The sequence below is a fragment of the Podarcis muralis genome, chromosome 13 (assembly GCF_964188315.1).
Source record: "Podarcis muralis chromosome 13, rPodMur119.hap1.1, whole genome shotgun sequence".
NCBI classification, from domain to species: domain Eukaryota; kingdom Metazoa; phylum Chordata; class Lepidosauria; order Squamata; family Lacertidae; genus Podarcis; species Podarcis muralis.
In genome coordinates, this window is record NC_135667.1 from 29,270,725 (window position 1) to 29,297,664 (window position 26,940).

Below are 26,940 nucleotides of genomic sequence, written 5' to 3' on the forward strand. Positions count from 1 at the left end.
CTTCTCATCCAGTATTTAACAACCATACCACATTGGTTCTCATGTTCAGAGCCCAGATTCCTCTAACGAACATATACTGGAGGCAAACACAGACAATGGCTTGCTCCCACCATGCTGTCATGCTTGTGAAGGTCCTCAGATGATTTGGGTATGCATTGATTGCTAGACTTAGATGGCTCTTTCAGTCTGATTTACGGAATCAGATCAAATCACATGTCCTTGGGCGCAATATGAAAATAAAATGAAGACGCTGGGCGAACCTTTCAGGCGATAATTTCCTCCATCATTTCACAGATGGAAATCAGGACAAGTCTGCTTGCGTCATTCCTGACTCTCACACCGTGGCTCACTGTGTGAGTCTGCAGTCCTCATTCCTCACACTCCCCCTCACCTCACTTGCTTTGTTAATATACAATAGCCTGTCCTGTGCTGGTTTTAATGCAAAAATTATCCAGTATGCAGCCAGGAGCACGGGGCAAGCAGTGCCAGGTGCGTGACGAAGTGGCGCTTGCCCTGCGCGTAGTCCCCTGTCCTCTCCCCCAAGGCCAGGAAGGGAGAAAGCAAGGAAGGGAGCAGCTTATATTTGGTTATTGTCTTTTTCTCCCCCCCCCCCCAATGACTTTTTAATGTGCGGCTTATATTTGGGCCAATATGGTAGTGGGAAAGTGACAACTGGTAACCACTAGAAAGATCCCATCTGGGTATGTTCATACAGGGGAAAGTGCATGTCCATTTGAGAGCACTGGCTGCCTCTTTCCAAAAGCATATTCCTAACACTAGGTGAGTTATTCCCAAACACTGTGCTGCAAGATAACAGTGACTGTATCATGAAAAGGCAAGAAAAATGAAAGGTTTGATTTCCATCTCCATCTCTCTCTCTCTCTCTCTCTCTCTCTCTCTCTCTCTCTCTCTGTGTGTGTGTGTGTGTGTCACCCACACCTACACCTGCTGCTGTATCACTGCATGATTTGCTGCTCTGGTCTCAATTATTTCCAACCATCCTCTGCTGTAAGTTGTTAATATTCTGCCCCATCTCTGCATCATGTATGGGGCCGGCTCTGCTGTTGGCCAGATTGAGGCAACTTGTTTTGAGTGTCATGAAAGGACAGCAATGTACTTTACCAATAATAATGTCTTATTATTTTGTTTTTACTCCCAATGAGAGGGAGAGGTCCTTGTGGACTTTTCTGCCTCAGTTTCCAAAATAACTTGGCTGGCCTTCAGTATTATGTACCCTAACATGGAGGTGGGGACACAAACAGCATTTGCTCCCCCCTCCCCAACCTCAAACAGCAAGTTTCTTGGGCCTGTCAGATCATTCAACCAACTCACACAGAAGACTTTTCTAAGAGAAGGGTGCCTCCAATTATAATTCAGAAATGAATTAAGCCTTGGTTTTCAGTTTGGGAGATGATACACTTGGCTATCTGTGAGTCTGACTTCTTCCTTCCCAGCAACTAGTAAGAATGAGCAAATGTGACAATATCGGTTTCTCCTAGTTTCTAATTTTTTCAAGTCAAGTTCAGTTCTCCTCATTTCCACATCACTATGCAATATTTTTTTAAGTCCTCGTGAAATTTCATTAGCAGTATGAATTTCTCCTGACATACAAATTTTTGTATGCAATTTGGCCTTACATGCATGTTTTTTTGCAAAGCAGTTTTCCCAAATGCAATCAATTTCTCTATCCTATTTTCACTAATGCGTGCATCGTAGTGCATGCTACTTTTCTGGAGAAACGCCCTGCAAAATTTGGAGAAGCAAGATTTTCAAAGAAACGCTGTGTTTTGGTTTGTGTATAGTTTTGGCAAGAGCAAACCGGGTGGATTCGCCTTTAAACGCAAAAACTGAATCAAATTCCTCTCCCAGCAACAAGTTAGTTTGGCTGCTACATTGGTGCTTAGCTGGAGCTGACTAGGCTGAAGTGGGCATCAGCGATGGGGCATTCCCTTCTCTGTTGCTAATCTGCACCCTGGCCAGTTTGGCCTGGATTCTTGCCTCGCTCAGGCTTTTATCATCCTTTCTGGGATACTGTCTGGTGCAGTGGAGGCAGGGATCTCTTTCCCAGCGTCACTCTCCACGGACTGTTTCTCCCTTTCCAATTAATTAAGGCTTAGCTCAGTAGCAGGCAGTGAGCCATCTTGGCAAGCCCACTGGATTGCAGAGTTTGTGATCAGCTCTGCTGAATGAATGGTGTTTAGCCATGGCCAGCGCTTGCCTGAGACCTTCTGCCCTTCCTGGGGAAGATGCTAGACCCCTCTCCGCACTGGTGAGCTAAACTGAAAACACCTTTTAGTGGTGTGGTGACTATGTCTCCAGCCAAAAGGCCCTTGTGTGCACTGTAGCAGTGGGGTGCTGGTTCACAATATCTCCTTTTTATTAAACTGCGGTAACTATGCATTGCCCCCAACCCCATGAAGAATCTCTATCCTTATGATCACTCACAGAATCAACTCTTTAGAAGATGTCCTCAAGCTCTCTTGGCAGGAGTTAATTAGCGGCAGCATGGGTGACATAATTGCCATAATTCGTTTTTGTAGTGTTTCTCAGCCTACTGAAAGTGTTATTTAATATATTCTATTTCTTAACGTGTGTGTGTGTGTGTGCGCGCGCGTGTGCATGTAACCTCTGACAACCTCTGCTGCAGAAGGAATATTAATAGCAGAAATCTAAATTATTAAGAATACCTTATATTATCTCCTGAGTTGCACACCAGGTGATTGCCACACACACAGTATAAACACATGTCAATGGCAAGTTCAGAAAGCAATTATATTGTGGCCAGGTGGACATAGACTTCTGTGTGCGCTGACAATGTGCATAGCTGCAGTGCTTGCAAAATCTTCCCTGAGCTAACTGGGTGCTGCATTTGATGCGCCCAATATTGTGTGTGTGTGTGCACGACATCATGCACATTGCGTGTGTGCATGATGACTGTTGCATCGGCTGACCAGGCTTCCTCCCTATACAACATTCACACGCCAGGCTGTGCTGGTTGGCCTGGGACAACATCCCACCAGGCCTCCTCTGCCCCCTTCAAGATTGCGGTAGGTGGGTTAGCCCCATCCCAGTGGACATGGGGGAGTTGTAGAGGCCTCAGCCCCATAGAGTTGGTATGCCTGCTTCCAAATACCAGTTGCTGGAAATCATAAAAGGGCAAAGTACTCGCCTGCTCGATTCCTGCTTGTGGGCATCCCATAGCCATCTGGTGGGCCTCTGGCCTGATCCAGCAGGCCCTTATGTTCTCATGACTTTTCCCCACTGGTAATATAAAGATCATCTGAAAAATAAAGATCATCTGAAAAAAAGGAAATGCACACCAGCTAGAACAGTACAATATTTTTCACTAATAGAAAACCTAGCAGTTCAAAAGAATGTCAAAGTGCAAGTAGATAAATAGCTACCGCTCCAGCGGGAAGGTAAATGGCGTTTCCGTGCACTGCTCTGGTTCGCCAGAAGCGGCTTAGTCATGCTGGCCACATAACCCAGAAGCTGTATGCTGGCTCCCTCGGCCAATAAAGCGAGATGAGTGCCGCAACCCCAGAGTCGGCCACGACTGGACCTAATGGTCAGGGGTCCCTTTACCTTTACTTATTGAAGAAGGGACATGGGTGGCTCTGTGGGTTAAACCACAGAGCCTAGGGCTTGCCGATCAGAAGGTTGGCGGTTCTAACCCCCGCAACGGGGTGAGCTTCCGTTGCTCAATCCCTGCTCCTGCCAACCTAGCAGTTTGAAAGCACAAAGTGCAAGTAGATAAACAGGTACTGATCTGGTGGGAAGGTTAATGGTGTTTCCGTGCGCTGCTCTGGTTCGCTAGAAGCGGCTTAGTCATGCTGGCCACGTGACCCAGAAGCTGTACGCCGGCTACCTCAGCCAATAAAGCGAGATGAGCGCCACAAGCCCAGAGTCGTCCGCAACTGGACCTAATGGTCAGGGGTACCTTTACCTTTACCTTTACTTGTTGAAGAGGAGCTGTCAGTGAAATTCTGGATGTCTGGACATTTTGAAGAGCCCCAAACGGGGCCAAAAGGTGAGTCAACTCTGTAGATAGATAGACCACAGTATGGCAGGGAAGAAGGCTAGCACCCTGTTTTGTGACTTAGGGTGCATTCAGGCAGAATTTCATTTCTGAAGTTTCCTTACCTGATGATGTCTGGAAATCTAGCGGAATTTAGTGGAGGTTTAGCACTTTCTTTCTTTGTTAATCACTTCCAGAAAAAAACCAAAAACAAAATCCATTTAAAACCCTGTTAGCCTGGAAAATCCGTGGGGATTTTCTGTTATGATTTTCGCGCCATTTACACGGATCACAAAATTTGGACGATAAAATTTGGGGCGATATCCTAGTGTACAGTTCTTTCCTGACATGGGTGAATCCTGGGGGAACAGAAGCACTCATGTGCATGAAGGGTGGTGAAATGCCCAGCGACGCCTGCTGCTATGTCATGCCTGGTTTGAGTGAAATTTAGTGTGACGTGGCAGTAGATCGATATATAAAAATGCACAGTTCCATAATGCAACCGGGACCGCAGTGTAAATACAGCGTTAGAAACTGTGACAGATTAGAAGCAGGCATGCTAGCACAATAACCTCCTAGTCTGAATACATCCTTACTTAGCACAGTGATTAATCCAGCCCACCCTGAGGCATTCTGCTCCTGATATAGAAGCATGTGTATGTTTTAATGGTTTATTTAGGGGGTGTCAGCCTCGGATTAGAACCCTGTCGCTAGCAAAGGCACAACACAAAGGTGGCTAATTAACTTCCTCTTCTTCTTCCTCTCCCTCTCCCTCTCTCCTAGTCAGACAGTTTTGATTGTCTGGGAGCCTAGCTCTGAAGATCCCGCTGTCTTTTGATGTCTGGCTGATGCAAGGGATTAACATGCTGGCCTCCTTTCTCTGTCTCTTCCCTGCCCCCAATATACCGAAGTGAATCCAATAGGATTTTCTTGCTCACGAGGGCTATGCTAAATTTGCCAGAAAGCAATAAGTTCACACTACTCCCTTTCCCGTCGTGTGTGTGTGTGTGTGTGTGTGTGTGTGTGTGTGTGTGGTGCTGTGCAGAGGAGGTAGAGATACGGACAAATTAAAACACATGCTTAGCCCAAGCAGTAGCCACAATCAGGTGGTGTTGGGAGAAAGATGCACAAGAGCAAACATCCCAGGTTTCTCTGACTGGAACCTCTTCTTTCTATTTAATTTCTTTAAGCAACCCATAGTTTAATGGTAGGGAATATGTTTTGCATATAACTTGACACCGCATGTGTACACACACACACACACACAAAATCTCCAGTAGGAGAGCTGAGAAACAACTCTGAGGACAACACAGAAGGGATAGAAAGGTTATACACCGGTGTCTATTCCTCTTCTCTTCCCTGGGAATATATAGGGCAGCGGTGGGGAAACATTTTCAACTTGAGGGCCTCATTCCCTCATGGGTAACCCTCCACATGTGGCCTTGGCCAGAGGCAAAAAATGGGTGGAGCAACAGATGCAACTCTTACCTGTGTATTCCAGCAGCCAGGCACAAGCCAGAGGTGTCTGCACACCTACACCAGTCTCTCCATCCAGACAAGCAAGAGATAATATCAGAGTGTGAAGTCACATTCCAGCCAGGCAGAAGCACTTAAGGGTGCAAAGCTGTGCCAGTGAGAAGGTGTGTCCTGAGGATCGGATAGAGAGGCTTAGAGGCTGCATTTGGTCCCCGGGCCTGAGGTTCTCCACCTCTGGTGTAGAGAAACAAAAAGCATACCCTCCAACATTTCTCCAATGAAAACTAGGACGCCTTACTTCATCGTCATCATAATTTTATTACTTATACCCCACCCATCTGATTGGGTTGCCCCAGCCACTCGGGGCAGCTTCCAACATATATAAAAACATGATAAAACATAAAGCATTACAAAAATCTTCCCTATACAGGGCTACCTTCAGATGTCTTCTAAACGTTGTACAGTGGTACCTCGGGTTACATACGCTTCAGGTTACAGACTCCGCTAACCCTGAAAGAGTGCTTCAGGTTAAGAACTTTGCTTCAGGATGAGAACAGAAATCGTGCTCTGGCGACGTGGCAGCAGGAGGAGGCCCCATTAGCTAAAGTGGTGCTTCAGGTTAAGAACAGTTTCAGGTTAAGAATGGACCTCCGGAATGAATTAAGTACTTAACCCGAGGTACCACTGTATAGTCACTTATCTCCTTGGCTTGTCCATCGCATAACACCATACCCTTCAACATTTCTCTGATGAAAATAGGGACGTCCTAAGGAAAAGAGGGACATTCCGGGATCAAATCAGAAACAAGGATGGCTTCTATAAATCCGGGACTGTCCCTGGAAAATAGGTACACTTTGGGGCGGGTGTCTGCAAAAGGTGTGATGAGACCTAAACCTCATCTAGGCTTTAGGAACTTTGTTCTCCGAGGGAACATTCTCTCCAGCCCCTAATAAAACTATGTTTTCGGGTTTTTAACCTAAAAAGGACCTCGTTTGAATGTCTGTTACCTCCTACACTCCATCTTCAGTCTCTTAGGAGACGTGAACATGGATGGTTTGAACACAAGCCAAAAAAACCTACCCTCTCACTTTCAGCTTCATTATGCATCTAGCTGGATGAAGAATTCTGGAGAGCTCACAAGCTTGCATACGGTTTTCTAACGTTTTGGTTATATGGACAGTGAGAGAAGACTCAGGACGGTTTCTGATAGAGGGGAGAGAAACAGACTGAGGAAAACATGAGGAATCAGACTCTTTTCAGGCTCAAGGGCTAGATGCTTTGGTTCTGATTAGCATCTTGCTGATACATTAGCCAAGCTGTAAGATAATAGCTTTCAAAATTAGTGGAGCAAATGTTCTGGGAAGAAGCTGAACAATTGTTAAGAGAACTCTGCTGCTTAATTGTTATCAGATCTTTCCCCCTCAGGCATTTTAAAGAGGAGGCAGCTTAGGAGGCCTTATTACTTTTCTGTTTTACAACAAAAATCAGTTGGTTATAGGTGGAGGTGAGGGGTAGTTATTATATAGGTGGAGGAGCTTTGATTTTTAGTCTGCTTGTGGGAGGGATATGTAGACTTAATATTAACAGAAGAATTTTAGAAATGGATGGTTAGGGAGGTCTTATGGTCTTTGGCGGATTGATTTGCAGACTTGTTCCTTGTCAAAGGTCCCTGGCTCACTTATTCCCTGGCATCTCTGGGTAGGCTTGGGAGAGACCAATGTCAGAAACCCTGGGAAGCCACTGCAAGGCAGTGTGGACATTACTAATCTTCATCAACACCTGGAGCCAAAAGGTTCCCCACACCTGCCCTAAAAGTTGCGCTCTTTGATACCCTCACGTGAAATACACAGGAGCTGATTCTGGTTTGTTCCACGCTGCCTTACATAGACACAATTTTGCCACATGTTCAGAGACAACCTGTTCCAGGTGTGAGACGGGACATTAGGAATAGTTTCTAGGTCTGGGTCACACCACTTTTCCGACGGCGTGAAGAAAGAGCTAACAGGAAAGCGGGAAGAGATCCTATTTCCCTCCTCCGTATTTGAGATGAAGGTTTTACAATGCGGCCCACCCTGAAAGCCTTCTCTGTCCCCAGTGCTGGGATACAGGAGGCGGGTCCTTTGTAACCAGTTGGATTGGGCCTTGTTATAAACTCCTTGTGACCATGCTTATCTGCCTATGTGCCCTATCCCTTTACACCACTGAAAAGGAAGGGTGGACTAATTTCCTTGTCAGTTCTGTCGCCTTGCACTCTCAGGGCGGGACAGCAGTATAATCCCTCTCTTTTCTTCCTTCCTTGTCTTTTCTCAGACCTGCTGCTAGACGACATTGTCCTCACCCACTCGCTGTTCCTGCCCACAGAGCAGTTCCTGCACCAGCTGCACCAGCAATATCCTTTCTGCGTGACGTTTTGGAACATCCCATAATGGTCGAAGGGTTGGGGGAAGAAGTGGGGGTGGGGGAGGAATGCATGCCATTCTGACACATTTTCCTGCGGGAGAAACTCTGTTCGGGTCACCTCATATTTCTCATTCTTGTTGCACAGAACCCTGTGGCTTCGACAGGTTTTATTTATTAGTTTTCTTATTTAAGAAAGGTTCATACCTCGCATTTCACTGTGTGTCTCAAAGCAGCTTGCAGAGGAAGAAACAAAACATGCAAAATGTACAGCACAGGTTTTTACATCAAAAAATAGAAAACATTAGAGCAATGTTATATAGCGCAAAGGCCTTCTGAAATGAAACCATCTGCAATGTAACAGTGATGGTGCCTGCCAGTTTTCTAATGGGAGGGAGTAGGCAGAATGTGCTAGTTCAGAAATTTGGCTTTGGAAAACAAATTTAACCTCTTGAGAGTGTGAATTCTTATTGTTCTTGTGCAAAGTCATCCTTTTGGGTCCAAGCAGCACGTTATAGTAAGACTGGTGGGGGAACCACTAATCCACATATTTTCCAGTGTGTTCTTGATAATATGTAGTGGAAAGAAAATGTAAGATGTCACAGCATCTCTTCACTTCCTGCTTCTCTTTATTGGCTGCTGCTTGAAGGAAGCAAGGAAATACTAGCACAATGACATCACACGGGGAGATGTGCATTGATGATGCCCACAAGTCCCCATGGGTCTTACCCTAAGCAGTCTTAACAGTATTGCTTTGAGGATAACATTAGATGATACAGTCCTAGTTTATTTTCCCATGTATGTGTCCTTGAACTTTTTGGAGTTTTGGAGGTCATGGTGATGAGAACCATACACCAATAATAACAAGAAATCTGCTCAATCCCACATCATTTGCCAGGCAGATTAAATCTCAGCCTCTAGTGTGTTGCATTTTGGGGTCTGCCGATCAATCTTCCGCATGTTTACTCAGAACTAAGTTCCTCTTCCTTAGGGTGTATAGGATTGCAGCCTTAATCTCTCTCCTTTAGCCTCATCTGTCAACTTCTCTTGACACACAGGGCTCTCGAGAGAATTAAGATAACATTACACAGCTCTGAAAAAATAAACAACCTGGGTGGACTTTGTTAATTTCAGCCAACAGGTAGCAATTAAGCTGCTCCTCCCTGTTAACAGCTCCCACCACCATCACAAATTCTGGTATTGATAGACTGAAGGGGGTGTGGATGCGGGTGTGCGGAATGTGACCTCCTCTGGTTCTGTGAGTTTCTGGTGATGACATACACACAAACATATAACACTGCATTAAAAAATCAGCCCTGTTTTTCGCATTTCCTTAGGAGCGAATTGTACATGACATTTTGTCTACTCTTATCAGCCATCTCAGTTACCCCTATTTGTTTGTTTTCCATCTCATCTATGCAACCACAAAATCTCGAAACTTGCTTTCTTTTCCCCCCTCGTGGAGACAGTTGAACTTAAATAAACTGGGATTTTCAGGCTACGTAGCTTGCAGGGACAGCCATTGTTGCTTTCATTTGCATTTCTCTCTCTTTCTTCCAAAGAGCTCGGATAGTTTACATGGCGCTTGTTCCCATTTTTGTCTTTCCTCACAACAACCCTCTGAGGTAGGTTAGGCTAATGGAAAGTGACTGGGCCAGGGTCAGGTGGTGAGCTGGATGTCTTGGGTGGGGATCTGAACGCAGGTCTCCTGGTTCACATTTGAAATGTGAACCACAACATCACTGACATAAATTGAGATTCTCCATATTCTGAATTCTGCACCAAAAGATACCAAAGTCCACAGCCTCCTACATGGCTGGGGGATATGCAAACTATATCCATTAATGGAGATTGGGGTTGTTGGCCCATTAGTGATCTTTGCAATTTCTGTGATCTGCACTTGCCATCTTGCTGTCTGGATCCAGAATCAACCCACCCCATTCCAAACCTCATCACTTCGGCTGTTCTCCTTTCTTCCAACCACTCCCTTCTGTTGCCGCAGCCCCGATATTTTCCCTTGACTTCCATGTGGTCACCTTCATGACAGCGTCGACAATCCCATCACCGCCATGTTGGAAGGAAGGCGAAGCCATGCACCGAAAGCGAGCGGTTTTGGTTATTTTGCTTCACTTCCTCGAGACGTACAAGGGGATCTTACAGGAGGAGGAGAAAGCAGGCAAAGTTATCAAGGTACACCATGACACCCCTAACCCTACTCTCGTTAGAACGAGAAACTTGTTAAGAAAAGAAGAATAGCAACAGATTGCAAAGTATTATTCTAGCCACAGTTTCCCCCTCTAAAATGTCCTTTTGCCTTACTTGGTGGCAAATAGTCATAGATCCAAGGGGGCCAAAATAGAAGGTACCCCCTCCTTTTATATCAGAGCATGATGGCTCAGGCTACTTTCTCTTTTCTCCTAGGACCTGTATCTGCTCATTATGAAGGACTCCTCCCTCTATCACAAACTGGAAGATGAAATTTTGAAGCTTCATCAGCTTGTGGAGACAGTTGAACTCAAGTAAGGGGAGAGGGGGAGTTGGAATATGGAATGCAGAATTTCTCCTGCATGGGGAAACCTCTCAGGCTGCTTTTCCTACGTGCATTATGTTGCCAGTACTGCATTCACAAGAACGGGTTTCATATAACCTCCTCCACGTCTTGGCAAAACAATTGTTGTGGAGGTTTGGCTGCACAAACTTTGCCGCTTTCCGCAGCTGCCATGTTCCTCTGTCACTGCATCTTCCTGGGCAGACCACGGTTTTTCGTTTGTGCATTTGCTGGGCAAAGTTTCAACAAGATAGCTCAGGTTAAATAAGCCCCAGGACTCCTGGAATTAAAACTTATGCGTCAGTAGTTGTTCTCCTCATGCAATCACGACCCCTCTCCATATGGAGGAGTTCTACATGCATACAGTGGCACCCTAGTAGAACGTTTGAACATGGTGTTTGGTGGTGTGCAGGGCCAGATCCCTCCTGTGCAGTCCTGCGACACACACCCACCCACCTACACATTTGCTTTCTTTGCTTAGAGGGGATGATGTGAACTTCCCCAAAGGTTGCAAACTAAGAGGTCATCTCCTTGGAACCAGAAATCAAGGAGGGCCATGCTCTTAACCACTATGCTACACCTAGTTCTGAATAGTGGAAGCTTTCATAAAGCTGAGGTCACCGCAATCCTTGTTACTTTGCAACCCAAACAACCTACTTATACCTTTCATGCTACTGATGTATATAAGAACATAGAAAGCTTAGGGTTTTTCCACATTTACCTTTCGCCCTGTGCTTTCCAGGTCCAGGAGACAACTCTTGGGGTAAATATTTAGACTCTTCTAATAGTGGCCAGCTGTCTAATAGTGGGTTGTTACAATCCCTGGCCAAACTGCCTCTGAAATCCCTAAATCAGGATTGGGGAACCTGTGGTCCTTCAGGTGTTGCAGGACTCCCAATTCCTATCACCCTTAGCCAGCATGGCCCAGTGGTTGGGGATGATGGGAGTCAAGCCACATCTGCAGGACCCCTGGCTCCCTGCCTCTGCCCTGAATGCTCCTTAGAAACTGCATTCAGAAATTCAGACTCCTTAACCCCTCACAGAATGGCACGGATGCCCTCCTCCTCTGAAAATTTCCCACATTGTGGCCCATGTTGCTTGCCCCTTTTCTAGCTTCTAAATCTTGCCTTCTTGGCTGCAGGGTGACTGAAGAAAGCCATCTCCCCAGCAAGCAAGTCAAACCCCTTTTCAGGCATTTCCGGCGCATAGATTCCTGCCTCCAGACACGGGTGGCTTTCCGTGGCTCAGATGAAAGTGAGTATTAAAGGAGATGGGGGCGTTGGCGACGGTTGTGTTGGGGTTCCTGCTTGGATTGTCTTTAAAAGGGCTGATGAGTGCAGCCGCGGACATGGTTCTGCAATTCCACCCATAAATCCTCCTCATCAAATTACAACCATAGAAAGCTTTGGCAGCACACAAATAATAGAACAGAATCGCTTCAAAAGCTTGAGTGAAAAGGTAAAGCTTTATCTGGCACTGAAAGGACCAGGTGGACCTCACTGCGGAGAGCCTTCCACAGACTAGGAGCCGCAGCTGGGAATGCTCCCCCTAACATCACCCTCCAAGTCTCCCTCAGAGGAAGGGGCTCTGGGAAGCCCCTCAAGGTTGTGAGGATGAGTCGACAAAGGGGATTGAATCCCACAGCGACAGTAGGCCGAATCCCCTCCTTATTGCAGGATGATTGTTATTTTTAGTTTTTCCCAGACTGAGTGTATTTGTTCACCATGGCTGTCCTTTGCTGGCTACGGATTCCAACCTCCAGCCTCTCGGCTCTGTTTCTTTCTAGTCTTCTGCCGTGTTTACATGCCAGACCACTCATATGTCACCATCCGCAGCCGCCTCTCGGCCTCCGTGCAGGACATCCTCGCCTCGGTGACTGAGAAGCTCCAGTACTCGGATGAGCAGCCCACCCGGGAGGAGGCTCTCATCCTGGTGGCAGTAGCGTCCTCAGGAGGTAACTCCCGAGAGCTGGGGTGGGGGACAAGGCAACAATGGCAGAGCGACAATTCCCAGAGCGATTTAACAATCAGTCCCTCTTCCCAGGGAACTCTGGGAATTGTAGCTCTGGGAAGGGAATACGGGTCTCCTAACAACCCTCCGCACTCTTAACAATCTATAGCTTCCCAAATTCTTTAGGAGGAGCTAGGGTTGTTTAAAGCAGTATCATAATGCTTTTAAATGTATGTGTGAATGTGGCTATAGTCCAACAATATCTGAAGGTGCCATGGGTTTCTGACCCTCTGCCCTAATAGAATCCTGGCCACATTGCACTGTGAGCAAGTGCCCTATTTCCATATGCCTCAAAGAAGTGATCTACATACAGAAGGGGTGTTTCGGGGTGGGGGGGAGCAAGAGTCCCTGTCCAGTTTGAACTTGAGGAAAAACCCTACCAGACCCTGAACATAAACAAATATATATATATATAAATAACATTTCCACAATACAAACAATAATATGCGTCTGTTTTGAGATATGTTCCTGCTGTTGCTCCAGATTGTTCAGGAACTCTTTCTTTCCTTGCTTTTTGCCAGAGAAATCTGTGCTACAGCCCAATGAAGAATGTGTTTTCACTACCCTGGGGATAAACAGCCATCTCTTTGCCTGCACTAAGGAGAGTTTCCCATCGCTGGTGAGTGAGCTCTTTTCTTCCGCTCTGCTCCTCCCTCGGCTGGCAGGGACTTTTTGTCATGCGGGTGCTGTGATACGTTTCTTGGTGTAAGCAGTAGCGTAGAGGTAAATTTTGATGTGCAGGAGCTCTTCATGACAGCTCCTATAGCAGTATATTGTGTAATACCCAATTTATCAGGCTCAGCTGACAGTCATAGAGCATGTTAGGGATGCAGGTGATGCTTTGGTCAAAACCACTGAGCCTCTTGGGCTTGCCGATCAGAAGGTCGGTGGTTCGAATCCTCGCGACGGGGTGAGCTCTGTTGTTCTGTCCCAGCTCCTGCCAACCTAGCAGTTTGAAAGCACGTCAGTGTAAGTAGATAAATAGGTACCGCTTCGCGGGAAGGTGAACGGCATTTCTGTGCGCTCTGGTTTCTGTCACAGTGTTCCATTGCGCCAGAAGCGGTTTAGTGATGCTGGCCACATGACCCAGAAAGCTGTCTGCGGACAAATGCCGGCTCCCTTGGCCTGAAAGCGAGATGAGCACTGCAACCTCATAGTCGCCTTTGACTGGACTTAACTGTCCAGGGGTCTTTTACCTTATGTTAGCTAGCAAAGTGTGGTGTATTGATAGTATGTTGGAATTTGGCCGAGGAGACCTGGGTTAACATCCCTGATCAGCCAGTTGGCATGACTACGTCCTATGCATAATTACCCTGAGAGTAAGCGCCATTGAACTCAGGGCCGTGTACTTCTAATTGCATAGATTCAGCTTGTAGAACACATTGAGCTTTAATGAAAGGCCTTCACCCAGCTGAAATGCAGCCTTTAGATTCTAATTAGCAGTGCAAACAACCCAGCAAAGAAGTGTTACCATTAAATTGCCAGTGTGAAGTAGGAACCCAGTCAAGGAAAAGGAGGGAAAGTGTTCAATCTCTGCTTGATTATTTATCTGCACTTCCTCTGTCCTAAACCATCACTAGTAAAACCTGAAAGCCTTGTTATCACTTCATTCACTTTCCAGAACAAGGAGGTCCCCTCAATCACCCTGGTGGGGTCTGGTAGGTGACATCGTCTCTCTTGCACTGAAAAAGGTTCCCAGCCCCTGCCCCACTGTGAGCTTCTGTGCCTATGTGGGATCAGGGAGCTGCAGTTGCCAGAAAGACTTTTCCCCCCTTGTGCTCTAAAAACACCCAGGTTTTCTTCTTGGTTCTGACACACACATTGGAATCTCTCTCCCTGCTCTCCACAAACTTGGCCTTTCCTCCAGGTCCCTCTCCCTGAGGAAATCCAGGTGTCGCCAGGTGACACGGAGATCCACCGGGTTGAAGCTGAGGACGTGGCGAATCACCTCACAGCCTTCCACTGGGAATTGTTCCGCTGTGTCCATGAGGTAACAAAAACAAATGTGCCCCCATAGCTGGTGAGCACGGAGGAAACTGGATGAGGGAGTTGGATTGGAAGTCTGAAAATGTTCCAACTTAAGAAGGATGTGCATGGCCTTCAGAAGTGATTGGCAGCTAGGTTAGGTGCCAATATTACAGGCTGGATGCCCTAATTCAGGGGGTGAAGAGTTTGTTTCAGCGTGAGGGCCACATTCGTTCATGGGCAACCTTTGAGTGGTGGGGATGGGCAGTCACATGACAATGGTGGGCAGGGCAGAGGCCAAAAGGGGTGGAGCAACAGTTGTGAGCCTTACTTTGGTTCAGCAAAAGAGCCACGCACAAGGCAAAGGCACTTGAGGAAAGTGCAGAGCAGGGCTGGTGATGGGTGTGGCTTGGGGAAGAGTCCTAGGGGCCAGATAGAGAGGCCTTCAGCCCCTGGGTTCCCTATCCCTGCCCTAATAAATAGGGTGGTGCCTTCACATTCAGAGCAGCCACAGATGAAGGATCAAACTGCATGGGATGTTAATCGCATGGTTTGCCCTCAAGTGCACGATTCAGGAGACAATTAGCATGTCAGGGAAAGGGATAGGTGTCTCCTTGGCAGCTAGATTTCTTTGTGGAGGGAATTCCACCATTGCCCCATCCCAAGGAGCATTCAATCATGGGAGCCCCTCTCCCCTCTGAAGTGGTGCAGCCCAGAGACATTGTTTGATCATCTCAATGAGAACTAGGTCCTCAATTCTATTATTCTTATGTTCCCTCTGTGTAATCTCTCCTCTGCCCCTTCTCCATCCTTGATCTATATAAAAAGGACTGAAGGATGAAGCTACTCCTTTTAACTGGATAGCTGGTGTTGTGGTTGTAAGGCAGGGACACTCAATGTGTCCCCCCGCCCAGTGGGGCTGAACTACAATTCCTGTCACCTTTGAGTACTGGCAGTGCTGGCTGAAACTGATGCAAATTGTAGCCCAGTAATATATATATATTGGGGGTAACCACATTGGCTACCCCGCTGTGTGGAGTGAGGCGTCCTTTCCCTTCACTAAAGGCCAGGGGAGGGCTACAGGCACGCAGGCTATTAACTTCTGCTCTGGCATCCTTGTTTGTAGCTGGAATTCGTGGACTACGTGTTCCATGGGGAACGTGGTCGGCGGGAGACAGCCAACCTAGAGCTGCTGCTGCAGCGCTGCAGTGAAGTTCAGCACTGGGTGGCCACGGAGGTGCTCCTGTGCGAGTCGCTGGGGAAGCGGGCCCACCTGCTCAAGAAGTTCATCAAGGTGGCAGCCGTGTGAGTGCCGCATCTTAACCCTTTTCTGTCTGGGGCCAGGGTAGAGACATGCAAAGATCAAGCCTTTGGCGACTGTTTGAAGACTTTGCACAAACTGAACAGCTTCTTTTCTTTCCCACAATGCATTCTGAAATCTCTCCCCCCCCCCCCGTTTCCCCAATTAACAGCGGTGTCACTAAGTTACAGAGTTGCGTAAGGAGCTCTGCATCTTAGAAATGTTGCTCAGGTGCACCTTTGGCTTTCTGAGATTTGAGCAGGAGCTGTCCACACATTTTCCAGCATCACAAGGACTAGGAAATTTACTAAATCTGAAAGCTGAGATTCTGCACCTGCTGCGCCTTTTCTGCACTCCTACAGAATCACATCACACACCCAGCCTCAAGTTTACAAAGTAGTCGCCTCTGTCCAACAGAGTTCCTGCAGCTACTCCAATATCTGAGAAAACAGGGTTGCAATGGTTTTGGTGAAATTTGCTTTGTCGCCGCTTGGAGATGTAACTGGCTCTCCATGCACTAAGAGACACAATTTGAGAAGTCTCTTAAGTGGCTGCTACATAGCATGTATTAATTTGAATCCCCTCTCTGAGATTGTGTGCCTTACTTGCATGGGGTGCCAGTTTCAGTTCTGTCCAAAGTGGAGGCTGTTCTGATAGGGCAAAAGGGGCACTGTGTCATCAACCTCAGTCTGCTTTAAACCAATCCCTGCCTTCCCTACCTTCTTTCTTAGAACCAGTCCAGTGGGTGACACTGCTTGGCTGCTCCTTCCTTAGTCCCAGTGTTGCCCTTGTAGAACTCAGCAGGGAGGAGGGTGGGGACAACGCTAGAATTAGTTGGCTCTGCCTGCCTACTGCCAGTCTACCTACTGTCTTCCTCCTCACCAATCCCAATGGGTGCCACTGCCTGTGCAGTAATTTGGGCTAAATGTAGTTGGGTTTACCAGCTTAAATCTTTCCCCTAAGAATGGACGATCATGTTTTAGTGAGCAAAAGTGCCCCACACACCAGTAGAGTAAGTTACCTTCCAAGTAGCCTTCAAATTCTGTTTGCCACCTCTTTTTCTTTCTGAGGCTCCTGTATCCTTAAGGGCTGCATGATAGGCAGAGAGCCATCACAGAGCGAATTTCCAAACACAGAGAGGCAACAGTGGGGGGAAATTCACTTGCCGAATTCCTGCCTATTCCACTGCTGCTCAAAGCATTGGAGCCCTACCAATAAAAAGGTGTCAAATCCTACTCAGAAGAATTGGAGCTATCTGAACCCACAATCATCTACCCACTGCTTCCAAGTCATCACCGTAGTTTTGGTAGTGGCAGCGGCATCGAATGACTGAGGTGGTTTTGGCAGCAGCAGTGAGTAAGCAAGCGGCCAACATTGAGAGCAGGTTGGAGTGCTCTGGGAATGCGGAGAGGCACTCCAATCTCCTCCAATGTTTCCCAAGGGCTGCTGAAACACTGGAGAGGATCAGAGTGGTCCTTCCTGCTTTCAGGGTGTTCCCACCAGCCAGCCATGGTGGTGGCTTTTCTCAGCTTTGGTGCAGAACTTGCCACCCAACCCACCATAATTGCAGTAGTGGCGGCTTGCTCAGGGCCACTGTGTCTGTGTGGTGAGTGGGGATGTGTCTATATGGGGAGGATGTGTTATGCATGTACTTCATTTGTGGTGCATGTGTCTGTATGTGTGGTAGCCATGCCCACCACTTGGACATGGCCCTCAGAAGGTTAGGGAGCTGTCAGTGCAATCCTTGGGTTGAAAAGGTTAGCCACCCCTGCTTTGATTAGCACCTGGACTCAATAGCTTCCTTTGCCTCACTGCTTCCTGCTTAGCACACTGGTGAATTGCCCCTTCATTTCCCCACAGTCAGTCCTGTTCCTCATGTGGGTGGTTTAATTCCTGAGTTTCTCTTACCTTTTGTAACAAAGCAAATGATGGCCATGAAAATATGACTGTAATTAATCTATTTATCAGCCAATATGCATAGGAACAGATTGATTAAGGGGAATTAATCAGTAATAGCTTGGCTGCACTCAAGAGAAAGCAAACTGGAAGCAGAAACTGCACAAAGGAAGCTTCTAATTAAAGCTGTAGGGTGTTTTTGCTGAACAGGATTTAACTTCTGAGTAAATGGTATAGAAATATATTGATCTGGGGGGTCTGGCTTTGTCCTGTTATATTAAGCAGCCTATTGAACCTCCATTTTTATTCTGTTTCCAGGCGATTGCAGAAAAGTAATGCCTCAGCATTACTCAAGTCCCTTGTCTGTCAAACTGCTTATAACTAGGGCTGGGCAAAATTTGTGTTTGGAATTGATAATGAAGCATAAAGTTCATTTGCATAGGCTTGGTTTGCGAAGTTGTAATCTGAAACCTTTGAGGAAAATAAATCCATGGAGAAGGAAATGTTTTATTAAGATGTGCAATTGTTTGCAAAGAGGCTATAAGGAGCTTCCTTATTCTGAGTCAGACTACCAGAGTGCAGTGCCAGAAATCGGAGGGAGACAGGGCTGAACAAGAATTTCACTGGATGAAGATTGGGGTGGGGCTTCAGTGCCCTGCAAAATAGAGGGGAATTGCAGAATAAGTTGTGGAAATGTACTTAATTTATGTAATTTTTACATGTTGTAGAATTCAGAATTTTAATTTTTGTTTGTTTGCTCTGCACAAAGTGCACATGGCCCCAGCCATGCTAAAAGTGTACTGTACCTCCTCAGGGTAAAGGTAAAGGTAAAGGGACCCCTGACCATTAAGTCCAGTTGCGAACGACTCTGGGGTTGCGGCGCTCATCTCGCTTTACTGGCCAAGGGAACCGGCATACAGCTTCTGGGTCATGTGGCCAGCATGACTCAGCCACTTCTGGCGAACCAGAGCAGCGCACAGAAACGCCATTTACCTTCCCACCAGAGTGGGACCTATTTATCTACTTGCACTTTGATGTGCTTTCAAACTGCTAGGTTGGCAGGAGCTGGGACCGAACAACGGGAGCTCACCCCGTCGCGGGGATTCAAACCACCAACCTTCTGATCGGCAAGCCCTAGGCTCTGTGGTTTAGACCACAGTGCCACCCGCGTCCCAAAGTGCACCTGCACCTCCTCAGAGTGGTGCCTGTCAAAACAGAGATCTGAGCATGGTGGCATTTGGCGATTAATAAATAAATAAATCTCAAGACTCTTCTTCTAACTGTATTCTAGTGCAGGATGCTCTGTCCCAAGTGTTTTGAAAACACTTTGGCTGCACTAGCACAGAACACTAATCTATGGTTTGCTTCCCCATGACTTGTTCAACAAACCACAGATTTCACAGATAAGCTAACAAGCCATGCCTTGCTTCTCTAAAGCTTGACTTGCTTCCCAGTTGCTTTTGCCTTGTGCCTTTGTAGCTTGGTGAGTGTATTGGGTGGGTGGGGGGAGTAGCCAAACAAACCATAGTTAAGCATAGTTTGTTAGGGGTCAGATATGCCAAACCATGGTAATGACATCATGGTTTGTAAGCCAACCACAAACCATGGCTTCACATTATGGCTTGTAGCCAGAAATACAAGCCATAGTTAGGCTGCTGGATTGACTTCAGACATTCAGACAAGCTATACTTTAGCTAAGCAGACTGTGGTTTTGTGTTATGCATGAACCTTTATGGGTAGCCGTTTCCTAGTCACTCTTTCCCACTGAAAGGAAGGAAAGGAAGACGAAAGAGAGAGGGAGACTGAAAGAAGATGTTGGGGAAAGGGGGTGGGTTAAGAGTTTAGTATGGGGGAGAAATGATGAGGCAGTGAAGCCAATGGTCTGCAGATGCAGGGAAGGGATAGTGTGGGGCTTCGTGAGTGGAGACTACAGGCGACCACCTTCCTGTGTGGTTCCATGTAGTCAGCTTTTGGTCATCTTCCAATTCTGTGAAATATTCATGTCTGAAATATTCATGTCTGCAGATGCCCAAAGTCTCTGCCTTTACACGACAAAATTGCTGCTGCTTTCCCCTGCCTTCCCATCTTTGCTCTGGTCTTGTTGTGTTCAGCTGCTGCTGGGAATCCCTGTCTGCCTTTCCCCCGCATGTTCAGGCTGCCTTCCGCCTCCCTGGGCGCTAGTGGCTGGTGAAGTCGCAACCTTGACACCATCACCCAGAGTGACTCTAACAACCCACGACAGCTGTATTATTGCTTCAGCTTCCTTCTCAGCTTGCTTCCTGCATTGAGGAGTGGGGAAAGGAGGCTAGAAAGGCTGGAGGCTGGAGTGAGGAGCTGAGCAGAGCCATGCACTTGAAAGTGGGTTTGGTTAGGCTTTCTGGTCTTGAATACTATGAATCATAAGTGCTTGGGTTGTAGAGAGGGCCTGTGGCCTCCTGGTTTTTATTTTTTTGCAGTGGCCCCCGTTTGCTACAGGTGGTGGGAGCTCTGGGTTGGGGCTTGTGGGTTTCCTTAAGGGGAACCACTCCGGCCCCTACATAATTCAGTTACTATTGATTTGCATTTGCTTTCTGTCCAGAGGATGCTAGGTGATGGATGCTGAATGTAGGAGCAAAGTGGCTGCTGTTCTAGAGAGCTTACAATGGTTATCCCAGCAGAGGCTTTTGCAAGCTTGAGCTTTATCAGTGTCTGACTTCTTACCTGCCCCCTTTTCCCCCTCCCCACAGATGTAAACAGAACCAGGACATGTTGACGTTCTATGCCGTGGTTATAGGGCTCAACAACGCACCTGTCAGCCGTTTGCGTCTCACCTGGGAGGTAAGAAGAACCAGGGAGCCTGATTTGTTCACATATGTATGTGGGGGTGGGGTGGGGGTGGCACGGCTATGTGTAATCTCGCCCAACCCCATCCAGATTCTGCAACTAAGCAGTTCCTCTTCTATAGTCAAAACCCCAAAATCTACACATTGGTCCGTTGGCTATTTAAAACAGCAGCAGCTGGTTTGGTGGGGCGGAGCTGTCCTCTTGACACGGCTGTCATTGTAGCTTACCTAGGCAGAGTTGGGGTGAGGCCGGGCCCTGGTAAGGTCAGGGCAGTACCTACTCTGTCCTGCCCCACCCCAGCATCGTTTGCCCTCTCCCCACTGGCCGCTGCTGGGGCGGGGTGGTTGTAGCCTTATATCCTACGAGTTCAGCCGAGAGTAGGCCCTTGTGGCAATGAACAAACGTAAAACACGTGTAATATAAAAAGCAGCTTAGAAACAATGCAGAAATGCTGGAAAACCAAAAGCACTTCTGCAGAACCAGGGAACTCGAGATGAACCAGCAAGAAAACCAAGGCTTCAGAGACACTGAAAGGATCTAATTGTGGAAGCAGCTATGCTCTTGTGTATACTTTAGAAAAAATAATTAAAAGCGAATAAATGGAACACTTTATGTTAACACCCAAAAGAAGAACAGATTCTCAGAAGCCAAGGTGGATCATAACAAGGCAACACTCACAGCTCTCAGTTTGGTATGTGTCGGTTTGGTTCAGTTTTCCAGAACCCCTTCTCTCTCTCTCTCTCTCTCTCTCTCTCTCTCTCTCTCTCTCTCTCTCTCTCTCTCACACACACACACACACACACACACTTACTTTCTCTTTAATATCCACCCACACTCCTTCCTCCTCTCTGTATTTCCAGCCCTTCTGCAATTGCAGTCTTTCCTGTTTGCCAGGAGTTGTAGGTGCACGTACTTTTATGAAAGGGTTTCCCCCCTCCTTTCCTTTCTTGTGCTCCTCCCTAAGAATTCACACATAATCTTTGCCATCAAACTGGGTCATCATCCCGGAGGAGGGAGATAAACAAGGAGCCATCAGGCTTCTGGAAGCAACAGGATCTTCCCCTTTGGGAAATGGTCCTGATCCCGGCTAAACATAGCTGGGCATTCAAGAAGCATTGCTGCCTCCAGCTGTGGAGGCAGGTCATAGCCTTCAAGGCTAGTAGCCATTGATAGTGTTATCTTCCATGAATTTGTCTAATCCTCTTTCAAAGCTATCCAAATTGGTGGCCACCGCTGCCTCTCTGAGTGAATTATATAACACAAAGTATTATATTGCCTCAAATGTGGACAAGCCCGTGGAAGTAAGATTCAGCGGCCGCTCCAATCAACTTCTGTGTATGGAATGGGGAAGGGACAATTTTCTCCTTCACCTCAGGCAGGAAAATGTGTTGAATTGGCCCCGTCACCATATTATATGCTTTCTAAGCTTGGGTGTCAAGTGAATATATTCTTGTTTGGCTAAGTCTTTAGCTGTTGCACCGCCAAAGCCAGAGCTTAAGATGGCTTGTAGGATAATATCTGTATTTACCGTACCACTTTGAGGGCGCAACCCCAGACAAATCTAAGAACGTTTTAAGTCTCGTTGATTTCTGTCGGAGAGAGTTAGGCAACTGCTTTCTGATGAAAATCAATGAGACTCAAAACAGCTTAAGCATTCACTCGGAGGCTGATAGCTGTGACAAATGAATGTCACACGAGCTCCGTGTATAGAGGCAGAATGCTTCTGAATACTAGGTGATTGTGGAACGTCGTTTGCAGAGCTTGGTTGGGAGCTCCAAGAGGCATCAGGCTAGCAGGCTGCTGTTAGAAGCACAACACTGGACTCAGTGGGAGAGGATGGATTACCATATTTTAGCATAATAAGTTGAGGTATGAATGAGCTTTTGGCTCAGGGCCGGCCCTGTCATTAGGCAGAATGAGCTGGCTGCATCTGGTGGCAACTGCTGGGGGTAGAGGGTAGGCAGGAGCAGTGAGGTGTGCCACACAGCCTGCCTTGCGCCCTGTAAAAGCGAGCCTTCTGCCCTGTGCTGGAGGACTCTGCCCTGTCACCAGTGTTGCAATATAATCCAGCTATCAGTCTGGTTGGCGTCTGCACACAGAACTGGGGCAGGATGCTATTTTCTCCCTCAGGCAAGTGTTTTTGCCTATACACGCATCCCCTTTTGCTCTCTTTCCTTTTACACGAGCCAGCAAACAAAATCAATAATTTCCCCACTGATTTTAGCTTCCCGTTTTGCCCAAACTCTGTGAGCCACCCAGTGAACTTCCATTAACAGGTGAAACATAAATATTGCAAATAAACAAATAGCAGCAGCAGCAGCTTTGGAGGATCCTAAACCATGGCTTGAAGTAGACTTAATATCTTGGATTGTTCCAAAGCTGTTTTCAGGCTTCAGTGAAATGTGAAACTGTAGTTAATGGAAGTTTGTGGTGTCTTTGCTCACTTGCAGGGAGGGGAGGGAGGCGCAAAGGGGCTATATAGGCGAAAGACCCATTCACAAGGGCTCTGTCATGTATTGGCATATTAAACCCAAGGTATCATCAAACGTCATCAAAACCATCCGATTCACAAAGGCGGTTCTTAGGTTTTTCCGGATTATGTTCATGTTTGCTTGTTGCTTACTTAATCGTATTTATGTATAAAAGCATTTCCGTACCTCAGTATCATAAAGTATATACAACGTTAAAACATAAGGAGCTATTCAAAACAATACAGATAATCATTAAAGTGACTGGCTAATAAGAAAAAAGAGAAGTTTGCTGCAAAGGTCTGTTGACATAAGTCTACAAGAGATGCTTGGAAGTCAAAAGCGAGGGTGCCTGTCGCATCTCTGCTGGAAGTGTGTTCCATAATATGGGACCAGTGTCGCTAAATGCCTGGCTTCTGGCTGAGGTCTCTATAACATGGGGGACAGTGCCCCTACAGATGATTATGTTGCTTAAAAATGTATGTATGTATGTATGTATACCCTTGGATGGCTTTTTAAAGTGGAAATACAGTATGGAAAATGTTAAAAGGTTTGGGGAAAAATATTTCACAATAGTTCAAAACATGTTTTGGAGCTGGGGAGTCTTGGGTTTCCTTTCTCCTAAACTGAGCCTGCCACACCCTTGAGGGCTGAGGGCAGTGCCTTGTGTCGGGCAAGTCGCTGCACATTGCATGTGCACATTGCATGTGCACTCCCAGACATGCTGCCCATCAGGGTTAGTTCAGCACCAACACCTAGGCTGACTCATTGCATGAGACGAATCATGTTTGGCACATTTCCCCGGGTTGGTTCATCCACTCCCCAAAATATGCAACGAGGTTACCGTGAGACAAACGGGAGACGGGTCTTCCATAAGAATCTAAGATGAGCCTTGCAGGATCAGACCAAAAGCCTATCTGGTCCTGCATCCTGCTTTCACAGTGGCCAGTGAGGTGCGAATTAGCCCTCTGCTGCTAGTGTGCCTTGACTAATACTGAAGGCAGTATATAGCCACAATGACTACAGTGGGCATTGATAAGCCGCACCCTCTGTGTAAATCCATCACATACATGTCTGACTGCTCTTAATACCAGGTCTATTCATATAGCCTTGGAGGTATGCATTATAACTGTGCACCATTGAGGCCACAGACTTGTTATTTACCCCAAATCCAGATCCATGGAATGCAGGTTTTCCAGTCCCATTCTGGAACTGGCATTTTGGACATGAGCCAGAGTTGAAGCCTGCACTGCAGCTAGCCCAGCTCAGGACCTTCATACGGCCTGCCGCGATGTTGCGCTCCCCTGTTAGCTCATTGGAGGAAAAGATAGTATTATCAATGTGATAAATAAATAAGACCTATTGAGTCACTGTTTTGAACTGAGTTTTTTTCATTTGCTTTTTCCCAGAAGCTTCCAGGGAAATTTAAAAACCTGTTCCGGAAATTTGAGAACCTAACGGTGAGCCCTTTTGCACTTCCTCTGTTTAGAGCTAGAGTAGAGACCCGCACTCTATTCTCTGCTTTAACTATCTTCTGTCTAGCCTTAAGCAAACCCTTATCAATCCTCTTATGGTGCCTCCTGAATGTCACTGTTCTGAGTCATGCGTGGACCAGAACTTTAGGTTTGTGCAGTTGAAGTGGATTAAAGTTCGCTGTTCCAAAAGCTCCACAAATCCAATTTTTAAAAAATAACAACAGACTTTTGCTGTTAGGAAAGTGATGTAGAAATGCATTGAAAAGTGTGAGATGAACCAATAATTAGAGGGGAGACCTATAAATATCCCACAACCAATTGAGGATGGATGCAGGATGAATGATCACTGTCATGTAACTTAGGGTTTCCATATTTCAAAAAGTGAAAATCCAGACACAAAAGTTGTGCCAAATTGAAATTTTGGGCTATTTTTATGGAAATTCACCAAAATATACACTTCCGACATGGGTTGCCACACATCCAGATTTTCCCAGACACTGTTTCTGATGGCTGAATCCCAGCTATGTCCAGGAAATTCCAGACGGAGGGCAACCCTATTTAACTACCCTATAAACAAATCAGAAAGAATGTTGAATCAAGATTAGACATAGTCTAACCACCTTGTAAGCTTTGTGCAAGCAAATGCTAAATAAAGATGCCTAATTTAAATAATATTTAAATTTCAGGGTTGTGATAACGATCACTGAGATATCTTTAGCATTTTTGATCCAGTTAGGAAATATACTATGTAAATACAAAGTTGTATAGCTATTCCATCCCCAACAATCAGGATATGGCATGGGTCTTTTGCCCTTCGATGATCTCAGATCTGTAGTGTGAAATACCCCTACTGCTGTCCTCTAGCAGAAAATAACTTTTTTACTTCCTTAATGCAGCAGTTTCCAGACTGTGCCGCAGAGAACCCTGGGGCTCTTTGGAAGCTCATTGGAACTCCTTATGGAGAAGTTTGGGGACAGTAGAGAGATTCCCTGAAAGATAGGCCCACTACTTCTGATCTCCTGCACAACATGCAGCTGTGGAAGATTTGTAGGTTTTGTTCTAGGTTACACTCTCAGTACAGGTGCAACAAGAGCAGGGAACCTGTGGCTCTTCAGATGTTGTTGAACTAAAACTCCCATCCGCTTCAGCCATCGTGGCCAGTGGAGAGTTGCCTAGTGCGAGTCCAGCTTCCTCATCTCTGAGGTAGGGCAGTGAGTGAAGCCCAAGAGGCCTAGCGCAACTGAAGTGAGTGTCCCCCAAACATGACCTTGCATGCTCTGCAACCATGTATTGGCTCCACATCATGCAAGTTAGTGGGAAAAGAATTCTCTGCTGGTAGGGAGATTTGAAATCACTACCTTGATAAATTAATTAGTCAAGGAGATGGGTTTTCAGCGTCAGGAGGTCACAGATAAAAGAAAGATTGTGACCATTCCCTTCTCTTTCCCCCCTCAGTTTCCTTTTCTCACCTTCCTTTTTTTTTTAAAGCCCTTTGTTTCTAGTCCAGACTTTCTTCATATTTTAAAAATAATATTTTAAGAAGTCCCATCTCCAGATGCACCTGCACTTAACAGTGTTAACTTTTTGGTCTTATGGCCCCAGCTGCACTTTGGCAGCAGTTGTTTTTCTGCATCTTCCTCCAGCTGAGAAACAACAGCGTCTTTTTCTCTCTCTTTCACCTTGCAGGACCCCTGCAGGAATCATAAAAGCTACAGAGAAGTCCTCTCGAGAATGAAGCCCCCCATTATCCCCTTCGTGCCCCTCATCCTAAAAGGTGAGTCACACCCGCTGGAGCGGGGGTTGCTGTTTTTGAACTGGGTGCGTAGAAAGCTTTGTCTTGGCTATCCTGATCGGGGCTTAATTTGAACTAGGGGCACTTGAAAAAATAATGTACCTCTGTAGGAAAAGCTCGCTTGCAGTGTCCTGTCACACTGAAGTGTGACCAAGAAAGAGAACCCTGAACCAGAAAGGGCGGGGCTATGCAAAATAGGGCCAGGCTCGATTCCCAATGAAAGGGGTGACCATGTCTGACTCACACTGCAGAGGTGACTGTGAGTACATGCTGTCTTTCCTCCCTATACATGAATGTTTTCTTTTCACTCCTATGGGAAAGATAGATTTGGGGTCTGTGTTTTGATGAGTTTTTAACCAGCCATCACTGGATGGGATCGTGAGTGTGTGCAAGTGCACACACAGTGTGTTTCAAACACTTCACCTCCCCTGTCACCTGAGTCCTTGCAGTTTATAAGCCCTCCCTACACTGTATACAGCCGCTGTCATTGTAAGAGCATGTGCAGAGTTCCCCTTTCTCTCATCATTTAATTGCCACAAACCATCCTGGGCGCCTGGGCTTGGAGGGAAGCGCTTCCAGGCCATAGTTACAACCAGGCACCTTTTAAAAATTAGAATTTAACTGTTGCCATGCTACCACTCCTCCTCTCTCCTCTCATAAACTTTTCCTCTTCTTTTTTTCCCCTTCTAACACTCAGATCTGACATTTTTGCATGAGGCTAGCAAAACCTTGGTGGACGGACTAGTCAATGTAGAGAAGCTGGTAAGAACAT

At 46.5% G+C, this 26,940-nt stretch overlaps 1 protein-coding gene across 2 annotated transcripts in view; it reads left to right on the forward strand.

Moving 5' to 3' along the window:
• RAPGEFL1 (Rap guanine nucleotide exchange factor like 1) overlaps positions 1 to 26,940 on the forward strand; it is a 68,192-nt gene that overhangs the window by 31,781 nt on the left and 9,471 nt on the right. For both annotated transcript variants that reach the window (XM_077917290.1, XM_028703429.2), the window contains 12 exons: positions 7,805 to 7,883; positions 9,928 to 10,081; positions 10,313 to 10,410; positions 11,581 to 11,693; positions 12,226 to 12,393; positions 12,971 to 13,068; positions 14,317 to 14,439; positions 15,541 to 15,719; positions 20,337 to 20,427; positions 24,311 to 24,361; positions 26,063 to 26,150; positions 26,866 to 26,930. In XM_077917290.1, the coding sequence (XP_077773416.1) occupies positions 9,932 to 10,081; positions 10,313 to 10,410; positions 11,581 to 11,693; positions 12,226 to 12,393; positions 12,971 to 13,068; positions 14,317 to 14,439; positions 15,541 to 15,719; positions 20,337 to 20,427; positions 24,311 to 24,361; positions 26,063 to 26,150; positions 26,866 to 26,930 (1,224 nt within the window). In that variant the 5' untranslated portion in view covers positions 7,805 to 7,883; positions 9,928 to 9,931. The remainder of the gene's footprint in view (positions 1 to 7,804; positions 7,884 to 9,927; positions 10,082 to 10,312; positions 10,411 to 11,580; positions 11,694 to 12,225; positions 12,394 to 12,970; positions 13,069 to 14,316; positions 14,440 to 15,540; positions 15,720 to 20,336; positions 20,428 to 24,310; positions 24,362 to 26,062; positions 26,151 to 26,865; positions 26,931 to 26,940) is intronic.